Here is a 22766-nt window from a genome sequence, read left to right on the forward strand (position 1 = left end):
ACTTAATCAGAGAAATCAGGAACTGGTGGCAGCAAAGTGTGGTCTGGGTCCTGGGCACTGATGAGAGTGACGGAAGGAATTTTATAAACTAATTGGGTGGCTGTGGCCAGAGCAGTTTATACTTCCCTCACTGCAGCATGCCGGGTGGCCAGTCCTCATTGAAGCAGCTGGCCGGAGACCAATTATCCCAGGTGTAGTTCGCTGACTGACCTGAGGGTAAGGGGGGCTGCAAGTTCCAAAGTGGAACTGAAAAGTGGGATATACATAAATCCCCGCAGTTCGTGAAATATTGTTAGCAGTGGTGGGACACCCAAAATGACCCCCTGCGATAAATTGTTAGGGCAAGACTATCTGGCTGTTTTTTTCACATTGTGACAGTGGTGGCATAAATAAGATAAGCCCCCCGGTGCACGTGATAGCCGTGTGTCAGCAGTGCGTCGTGTCCCTCTGTCCGTGACATACCGGTGTCAGCGGCGGGATTGTGACATATTGGTGGCAGCGGTGGGATAATCATAGAGTATTAGTGATCTGGTCTGAGCAATCATTCCTCTCACTGAAAACCTGCACAGTTCCTGCGGGGATCCTGCATCATAGGTTTTGGAGAACAGACTCAGCGTTTACTAGTCCTGAGACAATTGTGTGTACGTGCGAGTATCCCCTCCCTTGTCTTTGTTTTTCTATTCTATCTTTTATTTGCCAACCATGGCTACGCAGGGAGAATCCCATTATAAGCAGCTTATTAAGGTAGCCCTGAGGGCCCTGTGCAGGTCAAACCAGATTGATGGCACTGACAAAACCAGAGACCAGTTGATCACTGAGCTGGTGTGATGGGAGGCGAGCCTGGGCCCAGCGGATACAGAAGGCAGCACCAGTGCCGATGGTGCAGCCGCAGAGGACCAGCTGGTGCAGGTCGGCCTGACCGGCAGCCAGGAAGTCATGGACCACTATCTGCAAATGGCCCTACAGCAGCTCCCTGCCAAAGACCATGTTGGACAGCTGCAGCTGATCCAGCAGGCTCAAGAAAGAGCTGAGCGGCAAGCAGAGGCCCAAGCTCAGAGAGCCCATGAACTGCAGCTGGCCCGGCTGAGGGAAATGCCCTCCGCAGCATGGAGCAGTGAACCCCACAGTTCCCAGAGTCCAAAACCTCGGCCAGAGCATTTTCCCATGATGGAGAAGGACGGAGACTTGGACACGTTTCTGCGGGCCTTTGAGAAAGCTTGCAGACAGTACCGGCTGCATCAGGACCAATGGGCTAGGTATTTGACCCCAGGACTAAAAGGTAAAGCCCTGGAGGTGTTTGCTTCTCTCCGGCCAGAAGAAGATGATGACTATGATGCCATCAAGCAGGCCCTGATCGCCAAATACCGGCTGACACCTGAGGTGTACTGAATGAAGTTCCGGAACCTCCAACATGGCCCACACAATAGTTATAGCGATGTGGTGCAAGAACTCAGGACCCACTTTGACCAGTGGATCCATGGACTGTCAGTTGTTACCTTTGACCTGCTGAAGGACCTGGTGATCAAAGACCAGTTCCTGCATCATTGCCCAGCTGAGGTCCGACAGTTCATCCTGGACCGAGAACCAACAAATGTGGACAAAGCCGTGCAGATCGCCGACAACTATGAGGCCAACCGGAAGCCAGAGACACGGAGGCCAGTCACCGCCAGCTGGAGAGGGAGTAATCCTGCAACCAGCCCCAGTACCCCGGCCAGCTGTCCCTCCGGAGGCCGCAAGTGTTACAACTGCAGTCGGACTGGTCACATCAGTGTCACCTGTCCGGAAAGGCAGAAGAACCTCCTGCCAAGGCCTCTGGGCCCAACACCTCTGTTCTTTTGGTGGGAGGTTTGGTTGGGAGGATTGATGACAATGTTCAGCACGTCCAGATGGGGGCCGTCTTGCTACAGGCCTCAAGGACACCAGGGCTGAGTGAACCCTCATCCGTCCTGGACTGGCGGCCCCTGGAGAGTTAATTGAGGGGGAAACCCTGACTGTCACCGGGATTGGCAGTGGCCCGGGTTTTTCTTGATAGGGGTGCTGGGAGTGGGGTGAGGGAAGAGGGAGTGTCCATTAACCGGCCCACTGATGTTTTATTGGGAACTGATTTGGGGAAGATGGTTGCATACTACATCCCTGACACCCCTCCCCAATCTGATCATAAGGGTAATGCTAAAAATGATGATGATGGGAAACTGAATGTGTTACCTGACAATGCTTTATTGAGTAATGATGCCTCTGATAACCATTCTTTTCCCAGGAAGGACTATGCTACCCAGTACCCAGAGGCAGTAGCTCTGTCTTCAACAAGGGCAGATAAGGTGGCTGATGCACTGGTGACCATCTTTTCAAGGGAAGGATTTCCCAGGGAGATGCTTACAGATCAAGGGACCCAATTCATGTCTCGCATAATGGAGGCTCTCTGTGAGAAAATGCAGGTGAGGCACCTGGTATCAAGTGCGTATCAGCCACAGACCAATTGTTTGTGTGAACACTTCAACAGTACCCTCAAACAGATGCTCCGAATGCTGGTTGAGACCCAAGGGTGTAACTGGGAACGGTACCTCCTACACATGCTATTCGCTTACAGAGAAGTTTCGCAGGCCTCAACGGGGTTCTCCCCCTTCAAGCTCCTGTATCGCAGGCGAGTCCGGGGACCCCTTGGGTTGATAAGAGAATCCTGTTAAGATGAGCCAAACCCCTCTGAAGTGTCCATCGTGGATTATGTCATGCGCTTCCGTGACAAGATGCAGACTTTAACGCAGTTGGTGCATGACAACATGACGCAGGCTCAGGCTGACCAGAACGCCCGGGAGCGGACCTACCAGGTGGGTCAAAAGGTGTGGGTGCTGGTCCCCGTACCAACGGATAAGCTTTAGGCAGCCTGGAAAGGCCCACACGTCGTCCATCAACAGCTCAACCCGGTCACCTACGTGGTCACGCTTGACCATGTTTGGGGTAGGCGCAAGGCCTTTCACGTCAACATGCTGAAGGCTCACCATGAATGTGAAGCCTGCATCCTACCAGTCTGAAACCTGCCTGAGGATGGGGATGAAGATCTTCTCCTGGACATGCTGGCCCAAGCCAAGGCCAATGGGTCCATGGAGGACATGGAGGTAAGTGCCTCCTTAACCGTACCCCAGAGGTCGCAGTTGTTGGACACCCTGGAACCCTTCCGGGCCATGTTCTCCAACCGACCTGGGAGGACGGAGTTAGCGGTTTATGAGGTGGATACCTGGAATCACACCCCACTATGGCAAACTCCTTATCGGATCTCTGAGGAGGTGCAATAGGTCATGCGCCGAGAGATCGATGAGATGTTACAGCTGGGGGTGATTCGACGGTCCAAGAGCGCATGGGCCTCACCTGTAGTCCTCATGTCTAAAAAGGATCGGACAACCCGGTTCTGCGTGCACACGCAATGCCGCACATCGAGGATCTGCTTGAGCGGTTGGCAAATGCAAAATACATATCCATCATGGATTTGAGTCAGGGATACTGGCAGATTCCCATGAGCCCTGCGGCGCAGTAGAGATCCACCTTTATCACCCCCTTTGGACTGTACAAGTCCACTGTCATGCCATTCGGCATGAAAAATGCCCTTGCCACTTTCCAGCGGATGGTCAACCACCTGCTTCAGGGACTGGAGGAGTACGCAGTGGCGTTCCTGGAAGACATTGCCATCTTCAGTTCCACCTGGGAGGAACACCTTCAGCATCTGCAGGAGGTGCTCAAGCGTCTTAACCAGGCAGGTCTGACCATCAAGCCGGGAAAGTGCCAAATAGGCATGAGCGAGGTCCACTACCTGGGGCACTGGATAGGTGGGGGTTCCATGAGTCCGGAGCCAGAGCAAATGGATGCAATCATGTCCTGGCCCACCCCCAGGACTGAGAAACAGGTGATGTCCTTCTTGGGCACTGCCGGTTACTATAGGCGGTTCGTACAGGACTATAGCGCCCTTGCAAAAACCTTGACAGACCTTACCAAGCAGAGGCTACCCCAGACTATTAACTGGATGGCCGGCTGCGAGGCGGCCTTCCAAGCTTTGAAAACAGCCTTGTGCAACTCTCCAGTGTTGAAAGCAGTTGACAGCAGTCGCCCATTCCTGGTACAGACCGACGCCAGGGAGTTTGGCCTCAGTGCTGTACTCAGCCAGGTCGACTCGGGGAACCAGGGGCACCCCATGTTGTACCTGAGCTGGAAACTTTTGCCGAGGGAAGGGGCATAGATGACCATCGAGAAAGAGTGCCTGGCCATGGTCTGGGCCCTGCAACATTTGCAGCCCTACCTGTATGGGTGCACCTTCACGCTGGTAACCGATTACAACCCTCTGAGCTGGCTGCACACCGTGTCCGGAACCAATGGTAGGTTGCTATGCTGGAGCCTTGCCCTTCAGCAGTACGACTTTAATGTACAACACAAGAAGGGTCGCAATCATGGAAATGCCGATGGGTTGTCCCGCAGAGGCAAACCTGCGGAGGTGCGTCTGGTAGCGTACAGACAGGTATTACCTCCCTAAGCACCCTCTAAAAGGGGAAGTGTAATGATACTGTATGATATGACATAAGGTTCCCTGAGCTTTATACTACAGATGAGACTTCTGCCTGTCACACAGCTGCGACCCCCAGGACTAGATGAGAAATACTTCGGCATCAGTAGTGTAGCTATTGGGGGGGGCAGAGGGGGCCTTCGCCCCGGGCCCTGTCACATGAAGGGGCCCACTGGGAGCTGGCACTGCCACTTCAGTGATGAGGCACAATACAGCACAGGAGGAGAGCAATAAAATGCCTGTTCCTGCTTGAGATTCTGCACGGTGGTAGCACAGTGGCCAGTTGCAGAATCTCCCTCCTGCACTGTATTATGCTGACTGACCTCAGAAGCTTCTCCCAGGCTGCAGTTTACTACACTCAGTGCAAGCTGGCATTGACTCAGGATAGGAACGTTGGGTTCTAGTGCCCACCTGCATTTCACTCAGATACTTCCTGGTCCTGCTGCAAACTTCATTGGTAAGTGGTGATAAAACATATTAGATTGATAGACATGTGATGGTCATTGGGGGTAAATGTGAGAGGATGGGAGTATTGTGGGGGAGGGAGACAGGGCACTCGGGTGGTGAATGTGAAAGGATGGGGTGTTGTGTGGGAGGGAGAGAGGGCACTGGGGTGGTGAATGTGAGAGGATGGAGGTATTGTGGGGACTGAGGTGGGGAGGGTCAACAGGGCACTGGGAAGTGACTGTGAGAGGATGGGATATTGTGGGGGCTGAGGTGGGGGATTGGGACAGGGCACTGGGGGGTGAATGTAAGAGGATGGGGGTGTTGTGGGAGAGGGAGACAGGGCAGTGAGGGTGAATGTAAGGGGATGAGGGTATTGTGGGGGCTGGAGCTGAGGTGGGTAGGGTTGACAAGTCACTGGGGGGTAAATGTGAGAGGGCAAGGGTATTGTGAGGGCTGATGTGGGGGAGTAGCGACGGCACTTGGGGGGCTGATTATTAAACAGTTTTGTTATGAGATTATATGTACTCCATCACATGTAATATGTGTAGTGTGGGATGCAGAAGTAGGGGGCTTTTTATATTTACCAGCTGGGTAAGCCATGAGCTGCATCACATTTAAAGCACCACTCCAGCAATTTTTTTTTTATTTCACCGCTGGAGTGATGCTTTAAATCCAGAAAGTCATCTGATACTCACCTTCCAGCGATTTCATTTGTTTTCGCCACCGCACCGCTTGGGTCCATATCCTGCAGTGACGTAGCTTCTAACTTCTGGCCAATCATAAACTGCACTCACAAAATGGAGCCGCGGGACTGGAGCAGTGTCAAAAAAATGGTGAATACAGCAGAGGAGGAGTATATGACCGGGGAAGGGGACTGGCGCTTAAAGCACCACTCCAGCAGTGAAAAAAAACCCATGGGAGCTGCTGCATGAGCCCGCAATATCACTGGCGTTTTCAGGTGGTCAAGCGACCACAAGTTTACTATGTTCTTGTGTCGACTAAAAGGGTTTTGTTTCTTTCAAAAAGAACAGAATTGAGAGAAGCCAAAAGAGTTGTCACTTGACTGACATTAGCTGAGGCCATTATTACTGTACATGAGGTGACTTGGGACATTATTAACTGTCAAATGGGCACTTAAGAAGCATTATTATTTATAGGGGCACCAGTGTGCAGCTATTGGGTGGTAGAGGCTGCTGAGCCGGCTGTCAGTCGGAGTAAGAGGCGCAGTTACCGCTGCTGCTCTCTATACACAAAGTAGTGACTAAAACTATGCCAGAGCTTTCTTAGGCTGCAGTGAGGAATAAAGTTAATTTCCTCCTGGCAGTGTGACTCTCAGTGCGGGCAATGCACGGTGTTAGAACACTATTAACTATTATACTGTGCTTTGGGGGAACAGTTTGGACATCATTCTATGCATAAGGGAACTCTAATGGACATCATACTGTATGTACGGGAGCTGTGGGCCCATCATACTGTGTATAAGGGAGCTGTGTGTCTACCATACTGTGTATAGGGGAGCTGTGGGGGCATTCTACTGTGCATAAGGGAGCGGTTAGCCCATTATACTTTGTACAGGGGAATTGTGGGGGACATCATACCGTACATACCAGAGCTGTGGGCCCACCATACTGTGTATAGAGGAGCTATGAAGGCATTATACTGTGCATAAGGGAGCTTTTTGCCCATTATACTGTATATAGGGGAGCTCTGGGGGGCATTATGCTTTATATAGTGGAGCGCTTTTAGCATAAGACTGTGTATAGGGGAGCTGCGTGCTCATCATAATGTGTATATGGGAGCAAAGGGATCATCATACTGTGTAGAGGGGAGCTGTAGGCTCATCATATTGTGTATAGGGGAGCAGTGTGGACATCATACTGTGTATAGGGGAGCTGTAGGTCTTGTGGGATCATCATAGTGTGCATAGGGGAGCTGTGGGCTCATCATACTGTGCATAGGGGAGTAGTGTGGACATCATACTGTGTATAGGGGAGCGGTTGGTTCATCATTGTGTGCGTAGGGGAGCTGTGGGCTCATCATACTCTGTATAGGGAAACTGTGGTCCCACTATACTGTGAATAGTCGATCTGTACATGGGGGCTACTTAGGGAACATTATTAAATGTTAAGTGGGCACTTAAGCATTATCGTTATAGGGGCACTCAGAGTACTGTGACCATCAAAATTGCATATGTGGTATTATTAATTTCTAGGGACAAAATGTGCAGGGGCATTAGCACAGGACATTAATGTTTTCTAGGCGTGAATTTTATTATCTAGAGAACACAATGGCGTCATTATTACTATGTAAGGAGCACAGTGGTGGCATTATTACTATGTAAGGGGCACAGTGGTGGCACTATTATGTGGGGCGATAAGAGGAGCCATGATTGTACAAAACAGCAAGTGCATTAGGACACATATGGCAAGAGCAGCTGAGTATTGGGGTATCAGCAGGATGAGTAGTTTGTGAAGGTTGGGGATAGATGGGGATGGGGCTGGAAATGTGAGATGTCAGATGTGTCATTGTTGTAATTTCTGCAGACAAGTCCTGGCTGGAGAAGTTGTCTTGTCAGTCTGGGCCAGAAGGAAAAGACGTGAAAAGTGAACGATTCCATCAAAAAGAACGTCAGCGGTAATACACTATCTATAACTGTTGTCATGATCCAGGACGGGGTTTTGTCTTTGGCCCGTCCTGGTCAGACAGGGGTTAATTGTTTCTGACTCTCTCTGGCAGAGGGCGGCTATTTAGTGGCCACTCGACCTAGGTCCAGTGTCAGTTATACTCCTGCCCTCGGCTGAATGAGTTGACCTCTTGCGTACGTGTGCCTTGTGCCTAATAACTTGTTGCTTGTTTGGTTTTGATCCGGTTCTGTCCCTGTTATGAGTTCTGCCTGTCCCTCTTGTACTGTGCTACCCTCTCTGTGTATGACTCTCTGCCTGTGACTTTACTATTCTCTGCTCGTCCCTCTGGTACCACACCGCCCTCTCTGTTTATGACCTCTGCTTGTCTGACCTGCGTTTCCCTCTCCTCTACTACAGTATCTCTGCAGTAAGTATATTACATCTGCAGCAGTAGGATGCTAAGCCCCTCCCCCTGTAGTCACATGATCGTAGGTCCTTGTACTCCTTACTACTTTCAGTGTCTCAGGTCCTGTCTGCTTGAACTTTCACTGTAGTATCGGACCTCGGGCCCACCCATAGTGTGGGTAAGTCACCCTGCTCAGCCGTAGCAGTTTGCCGACACTGATAGGATCCTGACAACTGTACTGTGATCTTTTATATGGTCTGTAGGACTGGTATCTACCACTATATGGTGTCCATGTAGTAATATCAGTGTTCGTTTTTGTATATAGATTTATTTTCAATCCCAGCGTGGTCATCCGTTGATGTTCCCCTGTACTCAAAATTAGGGTGCGCCACGTAGCTGTAGTCAGGATTACCTGGTTATTGGCCCACTCAGATTTTTCACCCCTCCCCTAAGCTGAAACCCTAGCTACGCCTCTGTTTGGCATAATTCTGGTTGTCCATGCTCATCTCTATATATTTGCACTTTTCTGCACAGTTTCTGCATTATGTCTTATCTAACTTGTAAGATGAACTAAAAGAAGAAACTGCTGAGCATATGTCGCTTCTTTCCGTCTGGATTGTAAGAGGAAACAAACATGAGCAGCGTCCTCTGCTCATTACACCTTCTATAGAGCAGAGGGATACGTGCACCAAAAAAAAGGAAAGAGAGAAACACAGGCTAAATAATTTTTGATGCATTTTAATTTCAATAAAACAAAATTTTCACAATGGATCCTCCTCTTTCAGAATAATTACCTATCATCTGCCTATTTCATTTTTTTTTTTATCAGTTTAATCATGCAGCAAAACAGTTTGACCTTCACAAGGTCATTGAATTGAGATCCTCAGACTTTTCACTCTTGATTGCTTTCTTTTAATCTATTCCTTATATGCACTAGATCTATAGGAAATGCAAGTGGCAGCTGTGAAATCTGCTGGTTAACATCAGGCTAGTCAGCCCGCAGCTTTCACTTCACATAGCAGCAGGTCTGTATAATTGTCTCTTTTTGCCATCTACATGCAGAGCTTTTCTACATTGTTCTACCCATGGTGAACAATGGAAAAAAAAGAATGACCTTGAAGTGCCCTAAATCATCCAGAAAAGTGACAGAAGCCCTTGAGAGAATCCACAGTTGTCTTTCTAAGGTTCATTTTTAATGGTGACTAACAGTCTGTTCACTCTGCGCTAATATATGTGACCATCAATAAGTATCAAATCCGCCCAGCAGGACGTTGTTGTATATTATTAATGAAAGCTCATAATAGGGACAAATGTATGTTTGCGCAGTTTACAGGACCATTGACGCATAGTTTATAAGATTAATAGCTTGTATGAAACTGAAGTATAATCATTTTCAGATGTTTTCTACAATTAATGCTAAAACATTGAGATTGTTTGCCTTTTTTTTTTTCTTGAGAAGTGAAATGTTCAGTTTTTATGTTATATGCACTTGCCATGTTCTGTCTGACAATGTGATTAGATCTCATTCACACACAAAACAAACCAAGGCAGCAATTAATTTTGTTTTGTTTAGTTTATACACTACTGTGTAAAAGTTTAGGGTCATTTAGAAATGTCCTTATTTTTGAAAGAAAAACACAGTTTTTTCCAATGAAGCTAACATTAAATGATTCAGAAATACACTCTATACATTGCTAATGTGGTAAATGACTATTCTAGCTTCAAATGTCTGGTTTGTAATGCAATATCTTCATTGGTGTATAGAGGCCCATTTCCAACATCGATCACTCCAGTGTTCTTATGGTACTTTGTGTTTGCTAACTATGTAAGAAGGGTAATGGATGGTTAAAATACCCTTGAAAACCTTTGTGCAAGTAAGTTAGCACAGCTGAAAACAGTTTGGCTGATTAGAGAAGCTATAAACCTGACCTTCCTTTGAGCTAGTTTGAGAATCTGGAGCATTACATTTGTTGGTTCCATTAAACTCTCAAAATGGCCAGAATAAAAGAACTTTCATGTGAAACTCGACAGTCTATTCTTGTTCTTAGAAATGAAGGCTATTCCATGCGAGAAATTGCCAAGAAACTGAAGATTTCCTACAATGGTGTGTACTACTCCCTTCAGAGGAGAGCACAAACAGGCTCTAACCAAAGTAGAAAGAGAAGTGGGAGGCCCTGCTGCACAACTGAGCAACAAGACAAGTACATTAGAATCTGTAGTTTGAGAAATCGATGCCTCACAGGTCCTCAACTGGCAGCTTCATTAAATAGTACACGCAAAACGCCAGTGTCAACATCTACAGTGAAGAGGCGACTCCGGGATGCTGGCCTTCAGGGCAGAGTGGCAAAGAAAAAGCCATATCTGAGATTGGCTAATAAAAGGAAAAGATTAATATGGGCAAAAGAACACAGATATTGGACAGAGGAAGATTGGAAAAAAGTGTTATGGACAGACGAATCCAAGTTTGAGGTGTTTGGATTATATAGAAGAACATTTGTGAGATTCAGAACAAATGAAAAGATGCTGGAAGAGTGCCTGACACCAATTGTCAAGCATGGTGGAGGTAATGTGATGGTTTGGGTTTGCTTTGGTGCTGGTAAAGTGGGAGATTTGTACAAGGTAAAAGGGATTTTGAATAAGGAAGGGTATCACTCCATTTTGCAATGCCATGCCATACCCTGTGGACAGCGCTTGATTGGAGCCAATTTCATCCTACAACAGGACAATGACCCAAAGCACACCTCCAAATTATGCAAGAACTATTTAGGGAAGAAGCAGGCAGCTGGTATTCTACCTGTAATGGAGTGGCCAGTGCAGTCACCAGATCTCAACCCCATTGAGCTGTTGTGGGAGCAGCTTGACCGTATGGTACGCAAAAAGTGCCCATCAAGCCAAACCGACTTGTGGGAGGGGCTTCTGGAAGCATGGGGTGAAATTTCTCCAGATTACCTCAGCAAATTAACTGCTAGAATGCCAAAGGTCTGCAATGCTGGAATTGCTGCAAAGGGAGCATTTTATGACGAAAGCAAAGCTTGAAGGAGAAAATTATTATTTCAAATAAAAAACTTTTTTATGAACCTTATCAATGTCTGGACTAGATTTTAAATTCATTTGGCAACTGATTTGATTAATAAAAGTATGAGTTTTCATGGAAAACACAAAATTGTCTGGGTGACTCCAAAATTTGGAATGGTAGTGTAAATATTTGTTACAAATGTTACAAAAGTCTGAATGATTTGTAACATATCATTATAGGGGTCTGAGCTCCATTTTTTTCATTTACAGAATTCTTACTCCTCTACTTACCTTCATCCATTACCTTTTTATTTCTGTAGTGCCAACATATTCTACAGCACTTTACATTACAGAGGGGACTTGTACAGACAATATCAGACATTACAGAGTGACACATAATTCAACAGATACCAGGAGGAATGAGGGTCCTGCTGCTCGCAAGCTTGTAATCTATTTGGAAATAGGGGGGAGACGAAAGGTGAATGGTAAAATGTGCTTATATTGTACAGTCCAGCCATCAATGTAATAAATAGGGTGTTCACATAACGCTGCATGAACTGGTCACCAGCCAGTGTGTGTACAGTACAGACACAGAGGGCTATTAACTGCATGGAGGGTGTGAACAGATTCTACAAATGTCCTGATTTTGAAAAACATATTGAAAGGTCAAAACGGGGATGGTTAGATAAGTGAAGTGATGTGATAGGGAAGTCTTAAAACTGCGGGTATTTGGAATTAATTGAAATGTCCTGAGTAGTGCATTCTAGAGAAATGGTGCAGCACAAGAGAAATCTTGGAGAAGGGAGTGGGAGGTTCAGATGTTTGATAATGTTAGTCTTAGGTCATTAGTGGAATGGAGGGCACAGTAGGGTGATAGACAGAAAGAGGGAAGAGATGTAGGATGGTGCTGAACAGTGGAACACTTTGTGGGCGAGAGTGATAAGTTAATATTCAACTCTGAAGTGGATGGGTAACAAGTGCAATGACTGGTACAGAGTGGAAGCATAGATATAGCTGTTGATGAGGAATATGATACTGGCTGCTGCATTCAGTATGGACTGGAGAGGGGAGAGTTTAGTGAGAGGGAGACTGATTAGTAGAGAGTTACCATAGTCCAGACAAGAATGAATAAGAGAAACTAAAGAGTTTTTGCAGAGTCGAAAGTAAGAAAAGGTTGGATTCTAGAAATGTTTTTGAGGTGTAGATGACATGAGTAAGTGATGAGATGTAGGGAGTGAAGAAAAGGTCTGAATCAAATATAACCCCAAAACAGCAAGCATGTTGCTGGGGAGCAATGGTGGAACCACACACGTAAATTGCAATATTTGGTTTGGGAAGGTTTGAAGAGGGAGGAAACAAAAGGAGTTCAGTTTTTGACAGATTCAGTTTCAGATAGAGTGAGTAATCATAGAATCATAGAATGTTAGAGTTGGAAGGGACCACCACAGTCATGGGCATACCCACTGAGGGGCAGGGGGGGCAGCTGCCCCTCCCTAGAAGCAGGGGCGCACAATGAAATAGCACTTCCTGGCCATGGCCGCGGTATTGGAGAGTGGCCGGCCAGGTGGCCACACACAGCTGACAGTGGGGCGGGCGGAACTCACTGCAGAGCAGGCTGAGATCACGTGGTGTTGCTATGGCACCTGGTGGCGTGCTGGGATTGGATCCGATGGAGGTTCAGACAGGGTTCAGAGGCGTGTCATGTACCGCGTACTAGGTAAGCACGCCTCTGAACCCTGTCTGAACCCTCTGGATCTGAGGCAGAGGCTGAGAAGACAGGCAATGGCCGACATTACAGTGTGCCATTGGCCCACAGCCCACAGGCCCACAGCCCACAGGCCAGTCTGAGTACCAGATTGAGACTCCAAGTCTCAAGTGTCTGCTCCCTGTGGTAAGTGGTGTCCACGTCCATGAACAAAAAAAATGGAGTCCTATACAATTAGGTAAAATAACAATACTTTATTAATCAATAATTACAAATACAATTAATATAGACAAAAAAGGACAATTGACCCTGGTAAAAAAGCATGGGTCTCCAGGCATAAATGTCATTACAATTAAGTCAAAACATCACTATGGTAACAATCCATTATATCCCTTTTTGATAAAGCTAAATGCGAAACGTGCGTCGGGATTGGGCCTGGCTTCGTGGCATCCGTGGCATCCTCTATGGGATGGAGGATATGCATGATGGGAATATGGGCAAGTGACTATGGAATGGAGGATATGTATGATGGGTATATGGGCACAGGACTATGGGATGGAAGAAATGCATGATGGGTATATGGCACGGGACTATGGGATGGTGAATATGTATGATGGGTATATGGCACGGGACTATGGGATGGAGAATATGTATGATGGGTATATGGGCACGGGACTATGGGATGGAGGATGTGTGATGGGTATATGGGCACAGGTCTATGGGATGGAGGATATGTATGATGGGAATATGGGCAAGTGACTATGGAATGGAGGATATGTATGATGGGTATATGGGCACAGGACTATGGGATGGAAGATATGTATGATGGGTATATGGCACGGGACTATGGGATGGTGAATATATATGATGGGTATATGGGCATGGGACTATGGGATGGAGTATATGTATGAAGGGTATATGGGCACGGGACTATGGGATGGAGGATGTGTGATGGGTATATGGGTACAGGTCTATGGGATGGAGGATATCTATGATGGGTATATGGGCACGGGACTATGGGATGGCGGATATGTATGATGGTATATGAGCAATGGACTATGGGATGGAGGATAATCATTATAATTTGTTATAACTAACCTGGGCAATGCCGGGCTCTTCAACTAGTACATCTATATAAGGATATCAAATATTTTATATCTAGAGGAGTCTGATTGCAGTATTAAAGGAAGTTCAAACCAAGCACAATGACTGTTAAAACCAAGCACAAACACCCTTGGCATAGCCACACAATTCAGTATCAGTGTGAATTGATTCACGGGACACAGTCCATTGATCATATCCATAATCTGTGGCCATTTAAGAGCTCCATATGAACTGCCTCTGTGGCTCTTCTGTCGATTAGCCAGACAGGTGCAATATCACATGTGAATCAGGCAGGCTAATCGAAAGAAGAGCCAAAAATGATGGTGGGTAGGAAGCAATGCTTAGGGCTCTAATCCAGGGGCCACAAACTATTGATGTGGCCAAAGGACTGGGGTTTATACAAGCCACACAAAAAATGGGGCCATAATGCTTTGACTTTTCTGATAGATATTATATGGCACCGATTCAAATGCCTATAGCACATTCTCATACTGGACCCTATAATTTCTAATTGTTAACAATTTTAGTAAAGGTGAGAGTGAGTATATCTGTGTGTGTTGTCAATAGGAGAGAATATACTGAATTGAGATATAAAGATTTCAGAAGTCTTTTTCTCGAGTTTCAGAAAACCCCTGTCATCAGCTGCAGTTTGTTTACTTTGCTTTAAGGGAACCTATCATGTAAAAAAAAAGCTATAAACCTGCAGATATGGGGTTAATCTGCATGTTAGTAGCATTCTGACACTGTACGGTGGCGGCACTGAGAGCCAGACTAACGGTAAGGTTCTGCTTTGAGTCATAGAGGCGGGGCCGGCAGTAATTAATTGATTTCTCGTCAACAGTGCAGCATCCAATCGGTGAGCTCAATGTCTGTGCCTGAGTAGACTGAGCTCACTGATTGGCTGCAGCGCTGTGGATGTGACGTCAGTTCTGCTGACAATAACAGAGACGAGGGACAGTGGTGGAAACTCAGCGTTGGACCTGGGGAGAGTAAGTAAAGTTTTTTTTTTTTTTAATAAAGCTCAATGGGGAGCAGGGTTTTCCAAGACCAGAAAACCCCTTTTATCCTCAGAGGTAATAGTATACTGTATATGCAGTGCAAAAATAGGAATGTGTTCCTTAAATACAAATCTTGAGACTTTTCTCATCAGTATCGTGGTTAGCATTCAATGGAAAGATTTCCTTTCAAGTGTAATCAGTAATCTTTTCAGGAGACCAAAACTGGCCACGATTGGACATTGATTTCCTTTTCTAGCAGGCGAGGTTACAGAGCTTTATGTTTCGTAAGCAAAGCATGAAGTGCTCCAATTCTTGTATATTTTCATTTACCGCTGCAGCTTTCTATTTTCTTTTGCCAAGGTCTTCTCCGATGGGATTATCAGCTCTCATTGTTCCATTTAATATACTGTATATAGTGTCTCTATCATTTCTCAGCATTGTCCCTCTGCTGTATATATAATCATTAATAGAAGAGGCGCTACTGTGCGTTTAGCCAACAAACAGGGCAGCAGCGTCATATTAGGAATTGCTCATATACAATGGAGCCTTTTAAACAAGATATTTTTACATTGTCAGCTATTTTTTTTAATAGAAATTCAAAACAAGGCTACTTTCACACTTGCGTTTTTTTGCGCTGCGCACCGTGCGCAGTGCAAACGCACATAAAAAAAACCACATCATGCGTTTTTGTGCGCATTTTTTTTTAAAAAACGCATGCTTTTTTTGCACTGACCTGCGCATTAACATGCGCACGCCAGCGCACCCATAGACTATAATGGGTGGTTGGGTGGAAAAAAAAAAGCATTGTGTGTGCATGCGTTTTTTGGGGGGCAAGTCGGACGCTCAAGAAATGCAACAGAGTGCATTTTGTGTGCCCGAGCGCACACTACAAAAAATGCATGCGCATACAAACGCGTACAAACGCATGTGAATGCGCACCCATGTTAAGAATAGGAAAAAAAACACATTTTTTTTGCGCAAAAAAACGCAAGTGTGAAACCAGCCTACGTGCGGGGCATAGTAAAGAGGCAGCAGCTAGAACATCAAATTCCCTCTTACAGAATAAAAAAAGGGTGTATTGTTTTTATTATTTCAAGAAACAGTGCCACATGTTGTGTTTGGCATTACAGAACAGCTCGAGATCTCCTACAATGCCAGAGACTATGAACATAAGTAAAGTGATTTTGTAAAGTTTCCCAGAGGCTTTCAGATTAAAAAAAGCTATGTTGGATAAACTTGATGCTAACCACTTCGTCCCAGATCCCAGATGAACCCCAACCTCTATAAAAGGTATCTGGGCTTATAATGGGACCCCCTGGGTTGTATCCATGGAACAGCTGCTGGACAGAGGAGAGATTCTGAAGCAGGGTTTGTCAAAAAATAAAGCCAGGTCAGTATAAGGACAAACCAGGGAATCAAGAGACAAAACCTTAGTAGAATAGCTGAGGTCTCAGCAAGAAAGGTCAGATAGACTGGAGTCAATGTCAAGAGGGTATTAGATCAAATAAGCCAGATCAGTAACAGGAGGATAGCAGCAGGAATCAGCAGACTGCAGGGAGTTTAAACAGGGTGTGGTGCCACTTCTTTGAATACGGCAGGGATCTAGTTATACCTGCTGAGTTCCTGTACAGCACATGCTCACTTTCTGTAAGATTTAGTAGCACCACTAGTCCAAGGTGCACTAGTATCTCTAGCTGGACAGATACTAGTGTGACTCAAAGATACTGACTATGACATTTCCACCATTAATAGTGCCACACAATTAGTGAATATGGATGTGCCTGGTGACAGAAACAGAAGTTGTTGGACTGGAACCAGGTAGAGATGTGATGGATTTCTTAACAAAAGTAAATTGCTGCTTTTTCTTTTAATTGCGGCCAAATGTGCTTTTGCATACACTGTAGACATCATATATTAAAACAGTCTAAAAGAAACACTGTCTTTAATGTCCATAGCCACCAATCACAGCTCAGCTTTCATATCTTAAAACAGCTCTGCTAAAATAATAGCGGAGTTACCATTGTTTGCAAAGGGAAAAAAAGACAGTTTTACTTTTAGATAATTTTGATAAAATCGGCCCATGATTGTTTTGAAAAAATGTTACATTTTCTGCTCCATTTTTTCTTAAACTTCTTCAAAAAAATGCAGGTATTAATGTATGCGGAGTTTTCAGGAGTGTTTTTTGATGTTATAATCGGGTAATTCTAATATTAATCCTTGAAACACAAGATAAATGAATCACATGATTAATAATATGTAAATCGCACCAAAAATTGCCACAAACAAACACAGGCACAAAATCGGTATTTTTTTGCCGGTATTCTCAACCATTTTAATTTGCTGTCCAGGTGCGACGGCAGCATTACGGTGTGACACACAAGACATTGCACTGGGACGACTAATCAAAAGAAGAACAGGGGAAACCGGCAGGTAGGGGGTTTCTCGCAGGACACGGCCACTGAACCAGGGTCCTGCAAAGTGATTCACTCATCTCTAGATACTGTAATAAATTTGGTACATCTTGTATCTGTTTGCGCTGTCTACCTGTAACATGCGTTTTGGACAAATAAACGCTGCAAAAAAGTATGAAATGTGAAAAAGTCTTGAAGGGGTTGTATAATGCTCTGCAGGAAGACCCCTCTGCCCAGCTTCCTGTTTGAAGCAGGCGGTGACTTCCTACTTGATTGACAATTTGGACAAGTGGCATCATTGTGCAACTGGCCCAATCTGACCCCTCTCCAATAATGCAAGAAGAACCAGCTTTGCATCGGAGGAGCACATTAGCACTGAAGCTGGTTGGATCTAGCAATCCGTCCAGCCCCAGATTAGTAACTACAAGCTCTATTGGAAAGCGCTGAGCTCCCTGTCTAGTCTAAGAGAACACTTTGCAATTATGACCATTTTGAAATCATGATAATAACGCTTTAAGCTATTTTTAAAGAAAAAAAAATATTCATTAAATTGGATTCCAGATTTATTATATTAATGATATATCCTAAGATTAGGCTGCCAGTATCAGATAGGTAGGAGTCCAACATGTGGCCCTCCACAATCAGTTGTTTGCAGCGCCGGTGTCACCTATATGTCAACAGAGCTCTATTCACTGTGCACTGGCCGCTCCCGGGTGCTGCAGCTTAATGCTCGTTGGATTCTGCAGCATCTCAGAACAACCACTGTGCAGTGAACTGAGCTGTGCTATTTGACTCCTTTTCACTATCATAACACTGCCAGCTCTGCACACAGCTGATTGCTGAGGATAGGTCCCAATAGATCAATAATATAATAAGCCTAGAAAACCCCTTTAAATTGTCCTTCCAGATGTCATGATTTCATCCCTCAGTGTGTCTGAAATTAAGTTACTGATGGCTCAGCTATCCAATCTGGTAAAGGGGCATGCTGAAACTGTCAGTACTTTAATTGACAGCTCAGTATCCAGTATGGTGCAGGGGTGGGCTGAGTTGTTTTGCTTGACAGCTCAGCCATCCAATCTGAGACTGGGAGTTGCTGGCTGTTTCCAGGTTTTCATTATCTCAGGTGATTGTCTGGCTACTTAACTGGGCTGTCAGTCCCAGACCTCTGCTTTTGTGTGGTTTGTCTCTCAGTGTCTTGTGCTCTGTTTGTTGATCTTTCATTGCCTGACCTTGGACCTGGTTCTGACTATTCATCTCTTTAACTCCTTTGCTCTGATCCGCTATCCTCCTGGGATTTTGACCTTGGATGGTTACATGGCGACGCCTTTGTCTCTTCCTTCTATTTATGACGTTCCCCCTTGTTTTTGACCTCACGACTTAACTATCCCAACTCACGCCTTGTCTGTGAGAAGTGACTCAGTGCCACACCAGCATTATCAGTGAAATATATGGACAGGAAAGGAGGAATAGGGCCAGTCTAAGCTAGGCTCCCAATGAATATAGGTGAAGTGTGACATTGTGCTCCACCCAAAAGTATGATCAGAGTAGAAAAGGAAATTTAAATTATAGTTACCTTGCAATTAGGTGCTTTCTTTTCAACCCAACATTTTCCTGCATGAGGGTGGATGTTAGACGTGTAAACATGTGGCAAAAGGGGAATAATCTCAACACTTGAAGTAGGTGAAAATCCAAATGCAGGAGAAGGACCTCCAACCCACTATGAAAGAAAATACAAGGAGTTAGTGCTGGAGCACACAATGTGGTAAACACTAGCAAAACAAAGCTGCATGATGAGCTGCATAGTATAGTATGTGGGGGACCATAACCTTTAATAAGGCATTATCCACTAGAATGGCCACTCTATAAGGAACACCACCACTTCCACAATTGGAGCTTCCATGTAAAAAAAAATAACAAACACGACCTCAATTGCAGCATAAAAGTATTTTTATTGTGAATCAACATTAGCATGGGATCTAAGCAACTTTGACCAAAGCCTGGCCGTCACTGCTACACCGGCTGGGGCTAGTATTATGCAAAGCTGCAAGAGCTTTGAATAGGGCAACATATCCGGCATAAAGATCCTGTGGATATAAAAAAATCTCATTGACAAAGGGGCCAGAGGAGGATGTGAAGAATCATTCTGAAAAACATATGGTACACAACTTAAAGTCAACCTGTTACCAAATTTTTCTTGTGTGATCAAATACGATCACCTTCATCAGCGCCTGTGCTGAATTCCACAAAGTTGTATATTATCCCGTGACTTCCCCCCGCGTACCCACCCAAAACATTTTTTGAATTGATACCTACTGCATGCAAATTCAGACAGCTGGTCCAATGGGTGTAATTGCTGTGGCGTCTGTCCTTTTTCTCTGCTGGTAATTGCCATCCTCTAGGTTTGATTGATGTGACAGATGCATCTTGCACCATCCACAGAGCCACATAGCCAAGGACTTTACCGTCTCGGGCAGGCGCACTTTGTTTTGTTCTACTGCAGGCTGAGCATAAAGCATAACTGTGCATGCTGTCCATGCCGGTGCATGTGCAGTTGTGTTTTATGCTTTGCCTGTAATAGGGCAGAGCAAAATGTGCCTGCCTGAGCTGGCGATGCTCTGTGTAGGCATGAGGTTTCATTCAGCTATGTAGAATCCTCAGGATCAAACCTGTAGGTTGGCTATTACCAGTGGAGAGGAGGGACAGACGCTGCAAGAATGATGCCAATTAGACAAGATGTCTGGATTTGCATATAGCATGGGAGCAATTCAAAAGGTTTTGGCCTTTGTAATTTATTATTAAATAATCCAGCAATTCAGCTGCAGCCACCATTTTGCTGAAAAGTGAATGGCCGACAAAAGGAAAAAAAAATCTGGTGCTTATTGCCCACCATCCAGCTGTCAGGACCACTTCTTTCCCAAGTCGCATGCCAGTATCTTCATTCTACAGCAGAACTCCTGGCTACAGCCAGGTCTCAGAGGTCATGGAGATGATATGACATGCCATGATATCGAAGACCTGGTTGCGACCGGAAGTCATATTCTAGAGTGAAGGCACTGCGACTGCAGAAAGAAGAGGTCCAAGGACCAGGTGGGTGGGCAAAGGGCACCAGAGTCAGAAGGGGTGTATGAACAGGTGATTGGTGAGGTGGCTATTAGTGTTTTTTTTTTTTTTTTTACATGATGTTATGTTTTTGGGGTCTGGAGAGATTTGAGAGCCATTTTAAGAAGAGTAACTTAGTTGCCTTTCAGAATTCTCAGTAAAATCTGAGAAGTATAAATGAAATGGGTCGCCCCTCACACCTAGGGCAGCGGGGTACTCGGTACTGGGCCAGTGTCAGGGGGATGCGTCACAGCAGCGGTGACCCGGTCCGTGGCCCTGGGCGCCCAATATCAATGGTGGTGATGTCAATAGTGTTAAAGCTTAGTTGAATAGTTTGTGACGCCACACGTGGTGTTTGGCAAGTAAGATGTTGCGCCAACGCTGCATGCAGATCCACTGGGACTGATGGTGTGGTGCAGCAAAGATGGTGTAGCTCCCCACAGGTGGAGCTGTAGTCTCAGGGCAGTGTGGGTGCAATGGAGGAGGAGAGGCGCAGAATGGTATAGATGCTGGTACCCAGATGTAGCGGTGCTGAAGGTGTTAGCGACGAATGAATGGAGGACACCAGGGCATGTAGTTTCAAAGCTTTACTCACAGTTCATGTTACCCACTGGTGCCCGCCTCCGTGCCATGTCCTCCAGGATAGAGACTCAATCAACCTCCCGGGCAAATCAGGATTCTCCTCTCCAACACTCTGCCAACATGTGCCTTTCCTGAACAACTCCTCTATTGTGCCTTTTAATGCGTGAAGAGCTCCAGTACCGTAGTTCTCTGGAATTCCTCCTGTCAGATGTTCCTAGAACCTTACTTGTATGACAGACAGCTGTATCCTCTATCGGGGACTCCTCTCAGAGTCCTGGCTCGCAAATCGGTTGCTGTTGTGTCCCAAGTCTTGAATGGGAGTAGTGCATTTACAGCCAACTACTCCGCCGGTGTCTGCTGCAGAACCATAAGTGTCCATACAACCTCGGGGACCAGGCCCCGGCCTTGCGCTGAGAACCTATAGGCAGGGTTCCTCTTCCAACCCACAACTCCTCTCTATTCTCCTACTTCTTCATTCCGCGCTGTTCCTCCTCTCTCTTATGGAAGCTTAGGTTGCAGTTCTACGTCTTTCTCCTTCTCTTCTCTTTCCCGTGCCAGCTGGCTCAGATCACAGAGACAGCTGCAGCACTCCTTCCTCTCTTCCTCTCCTAGGGAGCTCATTCCGCCAAGACCAATCCTCAGCCTCTCCTGAATGACTGCCTTCCTCCACCTTGAGCTGCTGTCAGCCTGCTCTCTCTCCCAGACCCTCTTCTGACTGACCTGTAATTCTAAACTTTCCCACTCTTTTATACTAATTCCATCCACCTCCCAGCACATCTCGTGTTATGAAGCAGGGTTCCACGAAGGGTGCTCTGCTACCCCCAGCCTGAAGCTGCTATGTGGACCTACTGAACTATCCTGTGTGTGGGATGCAGGTGTTGGAGTGTGGAAAGGAGTTCCCAACTTACCTAGTTGGTGGGGCACTACACCTTAGGAGAAGGTGCAGTACCTCTGTGGCGACTGAGCGTCAGGGGCGCCACATACCCCCCTGTTAAACACAGCACGTCCGCGGGCTGCAAGATAACAAAGTAGACAGCAAAGAAACATACAAAAATTTTGTAATGCATAACAACTTTTCTTATACCAATCTTCCTAGTATAGGAGGTACTCATCTTGAACGTTACAAACAATTCTATCTTAGATTCTATCTAAAATTTTTGATTCTAAGTGCAATTCTCAATTCAAATTGCTATTCTCTGTAACACATTTTAGTACACATTTATTTCTCTACTTTCACTGTCTCTTCTAGATGCAAGACGCTGACCACAAGTACTTGGTCCGTCACCTGTCTACTTTCAATTCTTTATTCATATCACTCATCTCTAGATCAGACATTCCTAATTCTTCTATAAAAGCTATTTCTCAGTTACTAATATTCTTATAAAACACATTATGAAATACTGCACAGTAAAACATTCAACAGTTATTCTTGTAAGGTGCTGGACATCGCTCCCAGCCGGGATCTCTTGCAGTGTCCTTTGAGGTAGACATCATCTTCGAAAAGTGTCCATGCAAAAACATTATCTTCGCAAAGTGTCTCTATATGTAAAACCAAGAAAGGGCACCTAAAGAGGTGCAAACTATTTACAATAAAAGTTTTGGATCATACAGCGTTCATGATCTCCTCAGTTCAAATGTAGAAAACCCTGCCAATCAAAACAGGGTAACAAAGGTGGTACCGGAAAAACATGATAGCAAAAAGGCACAACTGGTGCAAACAAACCCTCATTTACGTAATCTCGCTACGTTCAATGAGAAATAAAAGTCGGCATTGAGCGGATGACATTCATCCAGTCAATGCCGACTTTTATTCCCCATTGACTTGCATT

General features: G+C 45.6%; 1 protein-coding gene across 1 annotated transcript in view; it reads right to left on the bottom strand.

Moving 5' to 3' along the window:
• Nucleotides 1–22766, bottom strand: part of TCERG1L (transcription elongation regulator 1 like) — a 333546-nt gene that overhangs the window by 305145 nt on the left and 5635 nt on the right. The window contains exon 2 of the mRNA XM_073546380.1: nt 18830–18973. Coding sequence (XP_073402481.1) covers nt 18830–18973 — 144 coding nt within the window. The remainder of the gene's footprint in view (nt 1–18829; nt 18974–22766) is intronic.

This window comes from Dendrobates tinctorius, unplaced genomic scaffold (assembly GCF_039654945.1).
Source record: "Dendrobates tinctorius isolate UK_male_01 unplaced genomic scaffold, ASM3965494v1 ptg000147l, whole genome shotgun sequence".
Lineage (NCBI taxonomy): Eukaryota > Metazoa > Chordata > Amphibia > Anura > Dendrobatidae > Dendrobates > Dendrobates tinctorius.